The sequence below is a fragment of the Notolepis coatsorum genome, assembly GCF_963971535.1.
Source record: "Notolepis coatsorum genome assembly, chromosome: 5".
Classification (NCBI taxonomy): domain Eukaryota; kingdom Metazoa; phylum Chordata; class Actinopteri; order Aulopiformes; family Paralepididae; genus Notolepis; species Notolepis coatsorum.
In genome coordinates, this window is record NC_140169.1 from 75,489,533 (window position 1) to 75,506,936 (window position 17,404).

A 17,404-nucleotide genomic window follows, 5' to 3' on the forward strand; every position below is an offset into this window, starting at 1 on the left:
GTGTGTGTTTTAACCTGTGTGTGTGTGTGTGTGTGTGTGTGTGTGTGTGTTCTAACCTGAGTGTGGGTGTGTGTTCTAATCTGAGCGTGTGTGTGTGAGTGAGTGTGTTCTAACCTGTGTGTGTGTGTGTGGTCTGTCCCTCTTAGTCAGAGTGAACTCATGCTGCCGCCTCTCTCCTTCCTCCTCCCAGCGCTGCAATGCATTATGGTACCCCGCTAACTCCTCCTCCCTGGTGACCTGAGGAGAGAGGTCAGAGGTCAAAACATTATGGTACCCCGCTAACTCCTCCTCCCTGGTGACCTGAGGAGAGAGGTCAGAGGTCAAAACATGATGCTACCCCGCTAACTCCTCCTCCCTGGTGACCTGAGGAGAGAGGTCAGAGGTCAAAACATCATGATACCTAGCAAACTCCTCCCCCATGGTCACCAGGGGAGTGCACCCATTTTGGTCAGGTCTTGCTCGTAAAAGAGATCTTTGATCTAAAGCATTTTACCTGATTAAATAAAGTTTAATAAATAGTGAGAGGTCAAATAAAAAACAAAACATAATACAAGCTCTTCATACGGGGGTTGATCAGGAATTTAAAGCTACAAGGAGAATGTTCAACAACATAATATCTTTGCCAGATGTGTTGTCACACCTTGGTATAATTACAGTAAACAAATGAGACTATTGCCAAAACAACTGGTAGCCTAGTTCTCATGAATGTTTATTGTTTATAAAGATACTGTGTTCGAGCCAATCAGCAATACCCACTGGATCATGTGAATGAGTTGCCCCCTATCTGCGTTGAGCTGCTGCACTAAAAAACGTACAACAGGGCTCTATGGAGAAACCATGGCACTCCAATGACCTAAAGTATAATGGAGCTCTATGGAGAAACCATGGCACTCCAATGACCTAAAGTATAATGGAGCTCTATGGAGAAACCATGGCACTCCCCTAACCTAAAGTATATTGGAGCTCTATGGAGAAACCATGGCACTCCCCTGACCTAAAATATGATGGAGCTCTATGGAGAAACCATGGCACTCCCCTGACCTAAAGTATAATGGAGCTCTATGGAGAAACCATGGCACTCCCCTGACCTAAAGTATAATGGAGCTCTATGGAGAAACCACAGCACTCCCCTGACCTAAAATATAATGGAGCTCTATGGAGAAACCACAGCACTCCCCTGACCTAAAATATAATGGAGCTCTATGGAGAAACCATGGCACTCCCCTGACCTAAAGTATAATGGAGCTCTATGGAGAAACCATGACACTCCCCTGACCTAAAGTATAATGGAGCTCTATGGAGAAACCATGGCACTCCCCTGACTAAAAGTATAATGGAGCTCTATGGAGAAACCACGGCACTCCCCTGACTAAAAGTATAATAGCGCTCTATGGAGAAACCATGCCACTCCCCTGACATAAAGTATAATGGATATCTATGGAGAAACCATGGCACTCCTGTTATGGATGGTGTCCTTATATATATATACTAGTGCTGTCAGGCGATTCAAAAAATGAATCTAATTAATTACAGGATTTGTAATTAATTAATCTAATTAATCACATTTTAATCGCATAACCATTTTATGCCTGATATTCTATATTCTATAATCATATGGTATTTGGCTTGGTATTATTCACAATCAAAGATAAAAAAAAATTTATTGATATTCTCATTTGGTTCATTACAATTTACTCAAGCCTAGTAACAGACACAGTATTTCTGACATGGGAATACATTCCCTGAGATCCATAGATGTCCCTAGAATCAGATACCAAGAACATGCAAATGGTCCATAAGAAAGTCTGTAAATGTGTATTCTACGTTATTATGGAATGAATGAGATAAAAAAAAAAAAAAAATATTTTTATTTTTTTTTGTAATTCATTTTGAGTTAATTTTCATAACACGATAATTTGCTGTGTAATTAATTAATCTAATTAATGCGATAAACTGACAGCCATAATATATATATGGGGAATTATGTATGTTCTGTGTTATGTTTTGGTTGTTGTTGTCCTCTGTTTCCCTCCTGTGTAACATATCTGTCTCTCAGGTTCTCTCAGTTCCAGCACCAGCTGGTTGCAATCAGCATCTCACTCCAGTCCAGTGGCAGCTGTTGCTGATCAACCTCTACACCCCTCCATATATCCCAGTTTGTGTGCAGTTTCCCCTAGAGCTCTCTGGTTCATGGTTGTGGTAACTATCTCTGTGTCTTTGTGGTAGAGCTCTCTGTATCTTTTGGTAATAGAGCCGTGACTCTTTGGGGTGGTTTTGGTACCAGAGCTGGTTAAAGCTCTGTTTGAGTTCTCTTAGGTATCTTTTGGTAGAGCTGGTTCATTATTGTTAGCATAGGAAATATCGTTAGTGTTGTGTATCTTTATAGTAGAAACTGTGTCTTTAGTGTTGTGTATTTGGTGTAGAGGTGGTACCTGACGTTCTGGTTCATTGCATTGTGTTTAGGAGTCTTTATGGTTTGTGTACATTTCTGTTAACCCTAACCTGTATTTGTACAGTTGTTTCCCTGTTCACCCAGCCTATGGTGATTGTCTTTCTTGTATATTAATGTTTTGTTTCGCACACAGGGACATTGAGGACAGGAAGATACATTTTGCATCACGTAGGTCAGGGGTTCTCAACCTTTCTGCTGCCAAGGCACCCCTGTGTTCAATCAAATATTCCAGGGCACCCCTACATACGATAGACTTTTTCGGTCCTGTCTTTTTTGCTACAATGATGAGAAAAGTGCTTGCTTTCAAAATAATGTTTATTTAAGAAACCGGGAAACACATTTGTGTGTATATGCCTATATAATGCATTATTAACAGGTGTTTCAGGTCTAAATGGCTTAGTACTGTTGACATTACACTGCTAGTAGTAAATCAAATAGCATATTTCTTTAAATAAAATTACAGACAATTATCACTAAAGTGCTATCTGTTGCAGCTGCACACTTTTCCATAAAAATAGCATATTTGGATAAGTGTGACCATTTCTCAAAAACTGAAAATCGTGTATTTTTTTTTAAATACAGAAAAGGATCACCAAGTTACCATTTCTCAAAAAATATAAATAAATACAGAAAATAAGCACTTGTTCACTCAGTGGACATTTCTAGCTCAATGCGAGGTCTGCTGCTGGTGGCTAATAATACGGTCAATACGTGGGGAGATCTTTGACAAGGCAACACGCATGTCATCCTCAAAGCTCAACTTGGCCCTATATTTTGTTTTCAGAGCTGTCATGGATGAAAAGCCAGCTTCACACAGATATGTGGTGCTGAATGGTATCAACACCTTAACTGCTGCATCATGAGATACTTGGTACTCAGCACCACACTCTGAAACTAGCTCTCCAGGTGGTATCAGATGAGATTTCAATGAGTTCTTCCAAGAGTTTGGATGGAGATGTGTCAGGAAGCTTTGTCTCAATGTTGTCTGTAAAGGTTTTCTTTATCCAGAGTAACTTGGTGATCCTTTTCTGTGTTTTATTAAATAATGATTTTCAGATTTTGAGAAATGGTCAAACTTATCCAAATATGGGATTTTCATGGAAAACAGTGCAGCTGCAACAGATAGCACTTTAGTGATAATTTTCTGTAATCCAAAAAGAATTAAAAAAAAAAAGAAAAAAAACCCTGGCAGCTCTCTGCGGCACCCTAGGGTGCCGCGCAACCCCTGTTGAGAACCGCTGACGTAGGTGACCTGATGTTAGAGACACCAGCTTAGAGTGAGCACAAAACCAACTGTACTTTTGGGTGTTCGGCGCCTGTAAAGGGAGGGGTGGGTTTTCGTTTCCTTTTTGAATATTGATTTTGGTGCCACTGGTAGTCCTCCTTGCTCTCTGTGTTGCTGAGGTTTTTGTGAAAATAAATACTATTATAAATACTATTATTTATTTAGGTTTTGTGTCACTACACCCTCACCTACCATGTCTGTGGCCTTGTGTTGTGTCCCCTTACTGGGGTGCGTAACAACTCCCCTGACTAAAAGTATAATAGGGTTCTATGGAGAAACCATGCCACTCCCCTGACCTAAAGTATAATGGAGCTCTATGGAGAAACCACGGTACTACCCTGACCTAAAGTATAATGGAGCTCTATGGAGAAACCACGGCACTCCCCTGACATGAAGTATAATGGAGCTGTATGGAGAAAGCATGGTACTCCCCTGACCTAAAGTATAATGGAGCTCTATGGAGAAACCACGGTACTACCCTGACCTAAAGTATAATGGAGCTCTATGGAGAAACCACGGTACTACCCTGACCTAAAGTATAATGGAGCTCTATGGAGAAACCACGGCACTCCCCTGACATGAAGTATACTGTATGGAGAAACTATGGCACTCTACTGACTAAAAGTATAATGGAGCTGTATGGAGAAACCATGGCACTCTACTGACTAAAAGTATAATGGAGCTGTATGGAGAAACCATGGCACTCTCCTGACTAAAATATAATGGAGCTGTATGGAGAAACCATGGCACTCCCCTGACTAAAGGTTGTTTTAAATGAAAACAGCTGGATGTAATTTTGTCATATCAGACTGTGAGTGTGAGTCTTTCACCTTCTACATATCTAGCTTTGGCATGGATTGATTGTTTAGATCGCTAGCATGGATATCAAATGAAAATATAATTATTGTATCTACCCACGTTGTTCTGATCAGGATTACATTCCTTTTTGCCTCCTTGATGCGTGCACACACTGAGCATGAGGTGGACAAGAAACCCGTCTATATGGACACTGAGGGTGGGATCCACTAAGAATGGATTGCGTGGTGGAAATTGCACCCATAACTGCGGGGGTTTGCGCGTGGTATCTGCTCCGTCTTTGCGAGCTATCCACTAAGGACATTGCGCGGATGAGATACCAGCGCAGTGTGGAGTTTGCTACTGATCTGCTCCAGCGCATTTGGCTCACAGAGCAGTCTGCACTCCAGACAGCGCTATTGGCAGATATCAGGAAGGGGAAAAATAAGCCCGAAATGAGGCAGACACAAAATACAAATTAAGCAAGCTCTATACATTACAAAGTAAACGAAATACAATACGAAATGAACGGAATACTAATGGTGAAAAAAGTTATAATAATAATTGTATTTAGTTTACTTCGTAATGTATAGAGCTTGCTTAATTTGTATTTTAATGACACATTGCGTCCTGTGTTTTTGTCACTATCTTTCGTCATTGCATATGTTTGTAAGGTTAATTCCATTTATATCCCATTTAATTGTATTCAATCTCTTTATTAAGTTGTAAAGCCCTGGCCTATATTTGATTTCATAATTAAATGCTATTCTATTGTGCTTAACTTAGTACAGGACGAAATGTAAGGTGGCATAGTCAGTCGCTTATAGCCTCATTTATAATAGCGTTCACTGCCAGACTTGGAGCAAATCACGCCACTTTGCGAATGCTATCTCGGCCTGTGGCTGCATATTTCTCGAACAAATCATATACCGTTTATAAGATCTATTTTCTTGTGTTCCAACAAAACCTGTCCTCAATCAACAAAATCTGTCCATAGATTCTGGCTGTACAGGACGAAATGTAAGGGAGCGTCCTTATTGCATAATAATACTGTACTATACTGTAACTTTTCCCGCGACAACACACCCCTCTTGAAAATTTAGGCACTGTGCCAGTGAAGATATTTTATAATTGACGAATATTTTGAGTGAGCAAGTTGTATTTAATGTTTAGTTAGGATAATAGAACCTGCATTATCATATCCTCCAGAATAAACATTTCATTGGCTTCCAGCATCTAATCCTCATGGACCCGACGACAGGTTATAAATGAAAAGTTTATTCTGGAGCATAAGTGGTGGTACAATTGGAATGTGAGTGCAGTCAATAATGATAATAATAATAAACATATTTATATAGCACCTTTCATACACGGATTGCAGTTCAAAGTGCTTTATATAATGAACACATAATAAAACAAGTAGCAAATAAAAGTTGCATCATGATGCAAAATCAAAATCAATAAAGACGACAACGTTAAATAACAATATTTAAATAAAAAAAAGGTTTGCATGGGATCTCTGGGTGGCTGGCTCAATATCATCCTTGATTTCATCCAGAGTGATATTCTCCTTCGAAATATTCTTTCACGGTCACGCCTGGCATTACGATGCCTGCGTCTGGCAACAATTACTGCTGCCATGATCACCTGTGACGCTGGCAGTGACGCTGGCATGATGCCTCTTTATAGCGCTTATGATTTGCGCTTATTTACCACCATGTCTGTGAAGACGGTAGGTGCGTAGCATTAACTGGTCGGTGGTCAGAGCGATACGCACCGGCTTTGCGTCGGAAAAAGCCGCGCAAACCCTTTGTGGATCCCGCCCTGAATCTACAATGCATTGATGATGAAATCTTCCTAGCGGTGCCTTTGAAGGAAGGCAGCACCGTGTAAACAACATACTTATTTAGAGTCTTGGACAAATCAACAAGTGTCAGTATCACCCAATGAGCAACGAGGAAAGAGCAACACTGAGCACATATTATTTCTAGATTCCAAGGTCTGGTTTTCAGAGTGATGTCATGGCTCCTGGGTTAACATGGAGAATGGGAGCCAACAGAGGACCAGTATCCCTCCACCCTTCAGAATACACAAGAGATATGCTCATAGGAGACGGCGGAGAGGCTGGAATCAGACTCATTCACTCTCAAATGAGGAAGCGAAGCGGCTTTTCTTCAAAAGTAAAAACAATTTTATGAATGTGTTTGTGTGTGTGTGTGTGTGTGTGTGTGTGTGTGTGTGTGTGTGTGTGTGTGTGTGTGTTACCTGACAGATGAGGTCTAGCTGGTAGAAGGAGGGGTGGTTAGGGGTGCTCAGGGTGAAAAAACACATGGCGCTGGCACCTGGACCCAGACAACCTCTCTCTGGCTGGATCTGAACCACCTGGCGCGCGCACGCACGCACACACACACGTGCACACACACACGTGCACACACACACGTGCACACACACACACACACACACACACACACACACACACACACACACACACACACACACACACACACACACACACACACACACACACACACACACACACACACACACACACACACACACACACACACACACACACACACTTTACATTATGTTCAATTCCATTCTATACTATTCCTTAAGTTAATCTTATCTGACACATTTAGCATGTATTCTGTTCTACTCTGTTCTATTCTGCTCTGTTCTGTTCTGTTCTACAGACATGAAGGCAAATAGACAGACAAAAGGACAGATATACAGACAGACAGATAGATAGATAGACAGACAGGCCGACAGACACACAGACATGCAGATAGACAGACAGAAAAAAGGTCAGATAGACAGACGGACAGAGAGAGAGAGAGACGGACAGAGACATAATGTGGTAGTGAGGCCTCTAAGCAGTCTCCAACCACAGCATGAATAGCATGAATCACACCTAGCTGACACTTTTATCCAACGCCACTTACAGATTGTGTGAACAACACGTCAGCAGGTACATCTCTGGCAGCTAAGGGTCAGTGGTATTGTTCGTCAAATACTATGGAGCTTGAGTGTTAGTGCAAAGTATGATAAGTAGTAGTATATGAATAGTAGCATAGTAGTACATAATAGTAAAAAGACAGTAAGAGGGTTAGTATTTTAGTTTTGTTTTGTTTATTTCAGATGTTGTTTGAAGAGGTTTTTAGTCAACAGTAGGGGCGCCCGAGTGGCGCACCGCATACAGCACTACGGTCCAACACGGCCGACCCGGGTTCGACTCCCGGTGTTTTTTGCCGAATGTTTTCCCCGACCTATCTCCCATTCCTCCTCTCTCTCTCTCTACCGGACTGCCCGGTAGCAAAAACCAATAAAAACCTACAAAAAACATAAGTAACATTTAACAGTAGGGGTGTAACGGTTCACAAAAAACACGGTTTGGTACGCACCTCGGTTTTGAAGTCGCGGTTCGCGGTTAAATTCGGTACAGTGGGGGAAAGTTTGCAGAACGTGGCTTTCCATGTTCCACTCAGGGGTGACGTAGTGTGCAGTTACTGTTAACACTTTGATTGCCCAACCCGAGTTTTCTCGGGTTTACCCCCCGCGGGTTGAATGCCCATCACGAGAATATTCTTTTTTTCTCGTTTTTTTTTTATTAGCGATCTGAATTCATATTTCATCAACCGAGTCTACCATTGGTAAATCAGCCACTCCAGGCGCTCAGATGTGGAAAAAAGCACCCCCTATCGTCTCCCAGATGGTAATTCACCCTTTTGGATTGGACTCAATGAAAAGGCATGAGAAAAAAAAACCCGGACTCCACATTTTACTTCTTACGCATGTGACCGGAGTCGATCAGCTTCATTCTGGACCCTCAGAGTAGCGGGATTATGTGTTTTTACAGTATACGCGGTGGATCAATAAAAGGATAGATTTTCGGAATGGCGATCAGGAATTGGAATAATCCATTTGGATACCATCTGATCTCAGGTAAGGAATCTATTTGACCAGTATTAGGATAATCAGACACGTTTTCACGGAGATATAAGCTTTCCCCCTATAATGTGATATGGCTGTTTGACTGTAAAAGCGATCAGGAACTGAGAGAATCGATTTTCAGCGCGCGGCACCAGTGTGCACACGTACACATATACTATCGATAATCTAGCGTTTATTTGAAAACTATTCATAAATAGGCCAAAAAATTACAACGTTCTAGAATATTCCAGTACAGGGCAATTATCATGGAATCTCTTCTTTTTACGTGAAAACGAGGGCTTTTCAAAATGATATAAAACGGAAATTAACCGATAAAAAAACAATCTGCTTCGACAATGTTGACTGGAAATGGGTCATTGATAATGCGACGGGCAGATTAGACACATAGCCATAATTTAAAACATAGATTAGGCGATATTAACGTTAACATTGAAGTGGTGCTGGGCATTCAAGGGGGTAAAAAGGAAAACACGGCCGGCTCTGAAAGTGTTAAGTATGTCTGTCAACTAATATTCTATATTCAAATTAATAAGTGACAAAAAAAAATACATACATTAGATTGTAAATAGAATATTAGCCCCCGGCTGTCTTCCTCTCAACGCCAAAAAAGGTTAAACGTGTGTGTTCCGTTAGTGGTTAAAGTAACGTTGTATTCGTTTGGTACACAGCGTGTACTGAACCGAAGGTCCAGTACTAGGGCTGGGCGATTCTTGCTCAAATGTGAATCACGATTTTTCTCTCTAAGAATTGAGATCACGATTCTCTCACACGATTCTTATGTTTTCAATCAAATCATTTATTGCACTCTTTCTTAAACAGACAACATAACATATCAAAGTGCTTAAACTTAAACTTAAACAACATATATGAAAGTGCTTGACTTAAACTTAAAAGTCTCTTGTAACATATACAATAACGTCAGAATCGTCATAATTTAAAAAAGTTAAGTGAAAAGTAAAAAAGGACATATATATATATACTTTAATAAAAAATAAAAAAATCGTCATAATTTAGAAATGAGATTGCATAGGTCTATGAATCGAGATCGCGATTTTATTTCGATTAATCGCCCAGCCCTATCCAGTACTGAAACGGTTCGGTACGGATATACGTGTAGCGTTACACCCCTAGTCAACAGCGGAAAATTGGCCGGGTTTCAGCTGTCCTGACTGTGGTGGGAGTTGGCTCCACCACCAGAGAATAGCCTGCTTCATTGGACAGGAGTGGGTCTGAGACGGCAGATCACCAGAGGCCTAATCCAGCCACGCTACACGTGTTCCTACCTGCTGCTGGTGGTGAGGCTCCCAGCTGTAGCAGACTGCGTCAGTGTGAGAGACGTTGGTGAGGTAGAAGATTCTGGAGGAGGAACTACACACTGGGACGTCCCCTAGAGACACCATCTCCTCTGACAGAAACACCATCTGACACACACACACACACACACACACACACACACACACACACACACACACACACACACACACACACACACACACACACACACACACACACACACACACACACACACACACACACACACACACACTCACTCACTCACTTTACATTCTGTTCAATTCCATTCTATAATATTCCTATCTTACAAAACAGAGTAGAACGGGGCCACCAACGCAGGAGATGCTGGGTTCGAGCCCAGCTCTCTGCGTTGCTTCCGGCTTGGCTGGTCGTTCATACTAATACAATTGGCAGTGTTAGGGGGTGGGGATCGGACGTTGTGGACAGCGACTCCTACAGGTCGGTTGGTGCGCCTGCGCAGTAGAATCAGGAAGCAACGGGGGCGGCGTGAGCCTCCTACGTGTTAAGGCCTCTGCATGCTACAGCAAATTCAAAGCAACTTCGACACAACATCGACAAAGCAACGGTGTTGCAGACACTCTACCTTTATGCTTCTGCAAAATCAACGCGCAGCCTATGTAACATTGTACCCCGTATGTAGCTAGGTTCCCTAGATAGATGACGCTTCCCTTCTCAACCAACCCATTGATAAAAGCAGAAAAATAAGCATACTTTTTACTTCCGGGCGGGGGGTTTCAAAATAAAAGAGCGAGTCTAAAAGCACCGTAAATACGTTTATTTTTTACAATATCTAACGTTACACGAACCTAAACTAATCTAAAGTTAGTTTAGGTTCGTGTTAACGTTAGATTATGTACAAAATAAACGTATTTCCGGTGCTTTTAGTCGTCGCTCTTTTATTTTGAAATTCCCCGACCGGAAGTATTATAGTGTCTGTTGCTAGCAGCTTAACCTTTGTCAGCCGGTTCTTTGCTTTTTAACGTAACTTCATTCGTTTCCAATGGAGAGGAGAGAAAGACCGGCTCGCTCACATGCAGCTCAAACTACCTATTGGAATAAATTAATTGATTGATGTTTAACTTGTCCCTGTGTGTGTCCAGTCATTTCGACTAGCAAACGTTGTATTTAACGTTAAAGTTACCTCAGGATACCATTGTATTTAGTTGGTTAGCTATGCAGCTAATGTGGATAGCATTTTGTATAGCACCAATGCTAGCTGGCTGGCTACAGGTTTATTTACTAAATTATGGAGGCTTTTTTATCGTCAAGGTAAGAGAGGATTTGTCATGATCAACTGAAGGCGTATGCTATGGAACAATATGTGCTTGGGTTTTCAGAAAAAGGCCAGCTATGTGACGCTAATTATTTAGCATCAACGCTGGCTGGCTACAACAATGGCGGATGGTATTCTCTGCGATACCTATATTATTCTATGACAGCCCCGCCCCCATTCGCTAACCAACCAATCACTGCTACGCAATATCAACGCAACGGTTGTTTAGGTTAGATTTTGGAGACATGTACGCAGATTCCTCGCAACACAGTCTACAAGACCCTAAACAACAACCGCGCTGAAATCGCGCTGATGTTGTGTTGAAGTTGCTTTGAAGTTGCTGTAGCATGTAGAGGCCTTTACTCCTCGCCACTGAGAAATTGCGCTGTGCAGGTGAAAAGATGCGACGGCTGCTTCCTCGTGGAACGGAGGGGACACGTGATGCAAGGCTTGGTCCACATTGCAGCCGACCAGTGGGAGGCACGGTCTAGCATCGTTCGAGACAGGGGAGGGGAGAATTGGATAATACGAAATTGGGATGGGAGAAAAAATAGAAAAAATGGGGAGAAAAAGTAGATAAAAAAAAACAGAGTAGAACGGAACAGAGCAGAACAGAAGCATGTATTCTGTTCTACTCTGTTCTATTCTGCTCTGTTCTGTTCTACTCTGCTCTGTTCTACTATGTTCTGTTCTACTCTGCTCTGTCTACTATGTTCTGTTCTACTCTGCTCTGTTCTGTTCTACTATGTTCTTTTCTGCTCTGCTCTGTTCTGCTCTTTTCTGCTCTGCTCTGTTCCATTCTACTCTGTTTTGTTCTACTCTGTTTTGTTCTACTATGCTCTGTTCTACTCTGCTCTTTTCTGCTCTGCTCTGTTCTGCTCTGTTCCATTCTACTCTGTTCTGTTCTACTCTGTTCTGTTCTGCTCTACTCTGTTCTACTATGCTCTGTTCTACTCTGCTCTGTTCTGTTCTACTATGTTCTGTTCTGCTCTGCTCTGTTCTGCTCTGTTCCATTCTACTCTGTTCTGTTCTACTCTGTTCTGTTCTGCTCTACTCTGTTCTACTATGCTCTGTTCTACTCTGCTCTGTTCTGTTCTACTATGTTCTGTTCTACTATGTTCTGTTCTACTCTGCTCTGTTCTGTTCTGTTCTGTTCCTGTTGGTTATATTATGTCCTGCTCTGTTCTGTTCTGTTCCTGGCTTAAGTTCATCTTATCCGAGCACCCCCTGATTTCATAGCTCCCATCAGTAATTGTTTAGGGAGAATAAGGAGAAAAGGTGATCTGCAACCCGTCTGTTCTCACCTGTCCCGGAGACGCCACCTTCTGCACATGGGGCACTGACTGCTGGTCGTCAAGGGGTTTGACGGAGAAAGTGCTGCCCAATGCCCGGGGATCAAACCCACAACCTTCAAACCTAACCAGCGTGGAGTCCCCTCCCTGGATGTGCACATGGGTGTCCACCTGCCAACACAACAGCAGACATAAAGAGACACAGACAACCACTATATGTCTCAAACATCTAGATCAGACCACAGACAACCACTATAATGTGGGTAAATGGACGGACATGCTCCCTCTGAACGACCCAATAATGCTCCGCTGTCCTCTGCGCTTGGCAAACTCCAGGGTCTGTAGCGGCCATTTCCCCTATACTCTCACCCGGGCCGTCACACCCAATGTTTCCAAGGACTTGCGTACACATCACATCGTCGCTTTGAAACAACCGAAAAGATAGGTCCTCCTCACGCTGTACGTCTTGGCTTCCAGTGGAGAGAAGACCCACTGCAGAGAGCCAGTCTTCCCGGGCAGGAGGTCTCCCTCTGGGTTGAGGCAGCGCAGCACAGCCTGGTCGAAGTTGTCAGCCTGGAGCTGCTCCAGGGGAGCCGTGTCCACCTCATAATGGATCGGTACTGACCCACCATTATACAGCTCGTACCCCTGGAGGACACACAGACACCATTATACAGCTCATACATCTGGAGGACACACAGACACCATTATACAGCTCATACATCTGGAGGAGACACAGACACCATTATACAGATCATACCCCTGGAGGACACACAGACACCATTATACAGCTCGTACCCCTGGAGGACACACAGACACCATTATACAGATCATACCCCTGGAGGACACACAGACACCATTATACAGATCATACCCCTGGAGGACACACAGACACCATTATACAGATCATACCCCTGGAGGACACACAGACACCATTATACAGCTCATACATCTGGAGGAGACACAGACACCATTATACAGATCATACCCCTGGAGGACACACAGACACCATTATACAGATCATACCCCTGGAGGAGACACAGACACCATTATACAGATCATACCCCTGGAGGACACACAGACACCATTATACAGATCATACCCCTGGAGGACACACAGACACCATTATACAGATCATACCCCTGGAGGACACACAGACACCATTATACAGATCATACCCCTGGAGGACACACAGACACCATTATACAGCTCATACATCTGGAGGAGACACAGACACCATTATACAGATCATACCCCTGGAGGACACACAGACACCATTATACAGATCATACCCCTGGAGGAGACACAGACACCATTATACAGCTCGTACCCCTGGAGGACACACAGACACCATTATACAGATCATACCCCTGGAGGACACACAGACACAGGGCTGGCAGGTATGCCCACTGTGAAGGTGGCAGGTATGCCCACTGTGAAGGTGCACCGTCCTAGATCCATGCAAAGGTGTGGGATCATACATGATATATCACATTATTGCAAAACAAATATACATACTGTACTACTAAGTGAAGAAAAGTAAAGCCATTGCAGCAGCATTAAATATGTAAAAGAAAATAGACCATCTTGAATGAAATATCACCATGACAACTGTATTAAAAGATAAAGACATAAAAAAGATATACCGTATCACATGGCCACCGTCAGAACTAAGACAAATATCACAATGTAATATTTTGGCCACATCGCACAGCCTTAATGGACGCATGCATTCACAATCACGTGATTTTATGGAAGAGCATGTGTCTTTCATAGAGTGTTTAAAATGCCCACTTTGGAAGAAACAATGGTTGCTATGTGTAAAACAGTGGTTGCTATATAGAAATATTATGACCAATAATATAATCACTTGGTGTCTTGTTACTGGATACTTTAAGCAAATCACTGTAGAACAGTAATACCATGCTTTTCCAATGTTTTACGTGCTCTGTCACCACACAGAAATTGTACCAATGTTTCTGGCAGCCATGATGGAAGAGTGAGAACTACACAAACATTGAGTGCAAGGCCTCTATTAACCCTTCTGCCCCCTTAGCGACTATTTTGTGTTTTTTGCCTATATGTATTTGTGTTTCTGTGTACAACGATGGCTGTGTTGATTATTATGTCATGAATTGGGTCAGATTGGTCATCTTTGATATATATTCAATATATAAAAGGATCATCATTAGAATACCTCTAAAAAAAAGTTATACACTTTAGCCTGGCAAAAACCTTGGTGTTTTTTTTCTTCCCATTAGGGTTAGGGTTAGGGTTAGGGTTAGGGTTAGGGTTAGGGTTACCCAGACAGAAAGATTAGGAGAAGCTAAAATCTCATCCCTGTGCCGGTGCCCACCCCAACACTTGCTCAACAGTCCCCTAACCTAACCCTAACCCCAACCCTAACCCTAACCCCAACCCTAACCCTAACCCCAACCCTAACCCTAACCCTAATCATAACCCTACAAATGGAAATATTTGGAATCTTTGATAGATATGTTGAGTTAGGTTCATAGTCGTATTCATAAAAAAAAATTTGAACGAAATATTACAAATTACGTTTTTTATGACCTTGAACGTGATGCAATCTTTTCATGCACTAAGGTGACAACTCTGCTAAATCGTTAGGGGGGCATAAAGGTTAACTCATTCTGCGCCAATCACGGAAAAAGTCGGGTTAACTCGCCAACCGTTCAGCGCCAATCACAAGAAAAGTCGGGTTTTAATCGCTATTTCCTTTATTAGCTATATCCATTCATTTTTCATTCATCCAGCCTGATGTTATCATTGGGAATGGGTCTGAGCTCGCAAAAGGGCAAATACCGCTGCCTACGCCTTCCAGCCGGTATTGCACTCCATTAGAAATTATGCTGTTTCTTTTCTGGGCCGATCTGAGCCATGCAGGCGGGGTTTAAATACTCTGGCAGGACGAACATTTACAACGATACATCTGCGAGGCTTGATTGATTTCAGGAATATTCGATAATCAGGCGAAAAATGACACCGTGATAAGTGGCTTCCACTAAAACGCAATTATCGCGTCTTTTCCTGGGATTACTAAGAATCACCATAACTATACTCATATTCAAAACGGTATAAAACGGAAATGTACAGATGAAAAAACAACCAGTTTTTTGCATGTTGACCAGAAGCAACTCACTGACAATCGACGGTGTTATTAGACCCAATAGAAGATATATTTTAAGCACTCGCAAATTTCAGTCTCCCCATTGATTAAAGCGATGGCGTTCTAGCCAGAAGGTAGACAGCCACCCCTGGCGCTGAATGAGTTAATCACGAATACACGCACATAAACATAGATAATCAACATGCATGTGAACACACGCACGCACACGCACACACACACACTCACACACACACACACACACACCTGTGTGGGGGGGCTGCAGCTTCCGATGGCCACAGGTGTAAAGCAGTGTTTGCTGGAGGTATAGTGGATGTAGGGTTTGTCTCCCTCTACTGTCATCCCCTGGAAGTTCAGCTAAACACACGCACGCACACACACACACACACACACACACACACACACACACACACACACACACACACACACACACACACACACACACACACACACACACACACACACACACATTAAATTTGAACATCATGCACAAGCAGAGAGTCAAAGGTGGAAAGATTACACAGTAACCCCTAGACACAATACTGTTATTAAGAACAGCTCTCAGTTCTGTATCAGAGTGAAATGGAGCTCAACGCTCTTAAAGGCCAACTTGCAGGTTGTATTTTTGTTCAATAAACAATGTGGACTAGGCCAACGGTGACTTTCATGAAGAGGAAAAAAATATATTGAAATTGACGCAGTTTTAGCGTTTTTATCAAACATTTTGTCTGCCCAACACAATCACCACGCACATGGATATTTTAATCAATGGTTCATAACGTGCACGTGTAATCTAAATGATGTCGTCACGGAAGGTGCAAGGCACCTGAGAGTCACACACACAGAGAGTCTGAGAGTCACAGGCAGGTAGTGGCCGGAAGCAGAGAGCCTTGCTACTACTAGCCGAGGAGTAATGAATGAAAATGTATCTGTTTCACCTAACAACACTACTGCTCCGTGATCATAGCCATCCATCTCTAAAGCGAACCACTATTTGTAAAAGCCACAACCATGTTACCATATTTGTACTAATGAAAATCATTGTGTCGTTGTACATATTGTGTATACACCGTTAGAAGCTAGCTAAGTTAGCTAACGTAGCTTAGCTTAGCTTGGTAGCCGAAACTCATAACATCACCCAATTTAAAATGGTTCTCTCCTCTTTGTATACCTTTGTCATCACAAGTATTCTGCCAAGGAACTTATGGACACGACAATAGTAGTAGTTATAAGGTGTTTGAGCTTGTAGCATTAGTTAGCTCATAGCTATCGTCACTGATGCACCGAGTGCAGCTAAAGGGGCTACTATCGTATCAACATACCGGGGCGTGTGAATATTAAAGGCAACCAACTTGTGTTCAGCTTTTCGTTCAGCGTTTCTCTGATTGGCCACACGGCCACGTGACCGCCCTAGCACACGCCATTTTCCGCTGAGAGACGCGGCAGAAGCGCTGGTCGAACCAACGCGCTGGTCGAACTAGTTCAGACAGAGGTGTTTATTTATATTAATAAACATATCTACTAGAAACACTGGTGTTCTGTTGTGTGACTGTACTAAACTCTACCACATGACCGACATTTGACATACAGTACACCTCCTATCTATGTTGGGATTATGTTTGGTCATGACAAAACAATAAAAATCGCTACTGTTAGTGCCACCACCCACTTCAATGACAGAGCTCTCATATTTGCGAATGCATAAACTATATCTTAAATTATGGCGATGTGTCTAATATGGCTGTCGCGAAGTCATTGATAAGCGACAGCCATATTAGACACATAGCCATAATTTAAGATATAGTTTATGCATTCGCAAAATATGAGAGCGCTGACATTGAAGGGCTTCCTACAACGGAGCCCGCTGCTGCTGCTGCTGGAGCTGAAGTGATGT

The 17,404-nt window shown here is 42.5% G+C and overlaps 1 protein-coding gene across 1 annotated transcript in view; it reads right to left on the reverse strand.

The window, feature by feature from the left end:
- Positions 1-333: 333 nt before the first annotated feature.
- cfap65 (cilia and flagella associated protein 65) overlaps positions 334-17,404 on the reverse strand; it is a gene marked incomplete at both ends in the record, with an annotated part of 148,953 nt that continues 131,882 nt past the window's right edge. Inside the window, 8 exons of the mRNA XM_084314146.1 lie at positions 334-363; positions 9,770-9,907; positions 12,378-12,536; positions 12,822-13,013; positions 13,240-13,317; positions 13,430-13,507; positions 13,620-13,697; positions 15,757-15,867. Coding sequence (XP_084170272.1) covers positions 334-363; positions 9,770-9,907; positions 12,378-12,536; positions 12,822-13,013; positions 13,240-13,317; positions 13,430-13,507; positions 13,620-13,697; positions 15,757-15,867 — 864 coding nt within the window. The remainder of the gene's footprint in view (positions 364-9,769; positions 9,908-12,377; positions 12,537-12,821; positions 13,014-13,239; positions 13,318-13,429; positions 13,508-13,619; positions 13,698-15,756; positions 15,868-17,404) is intronic.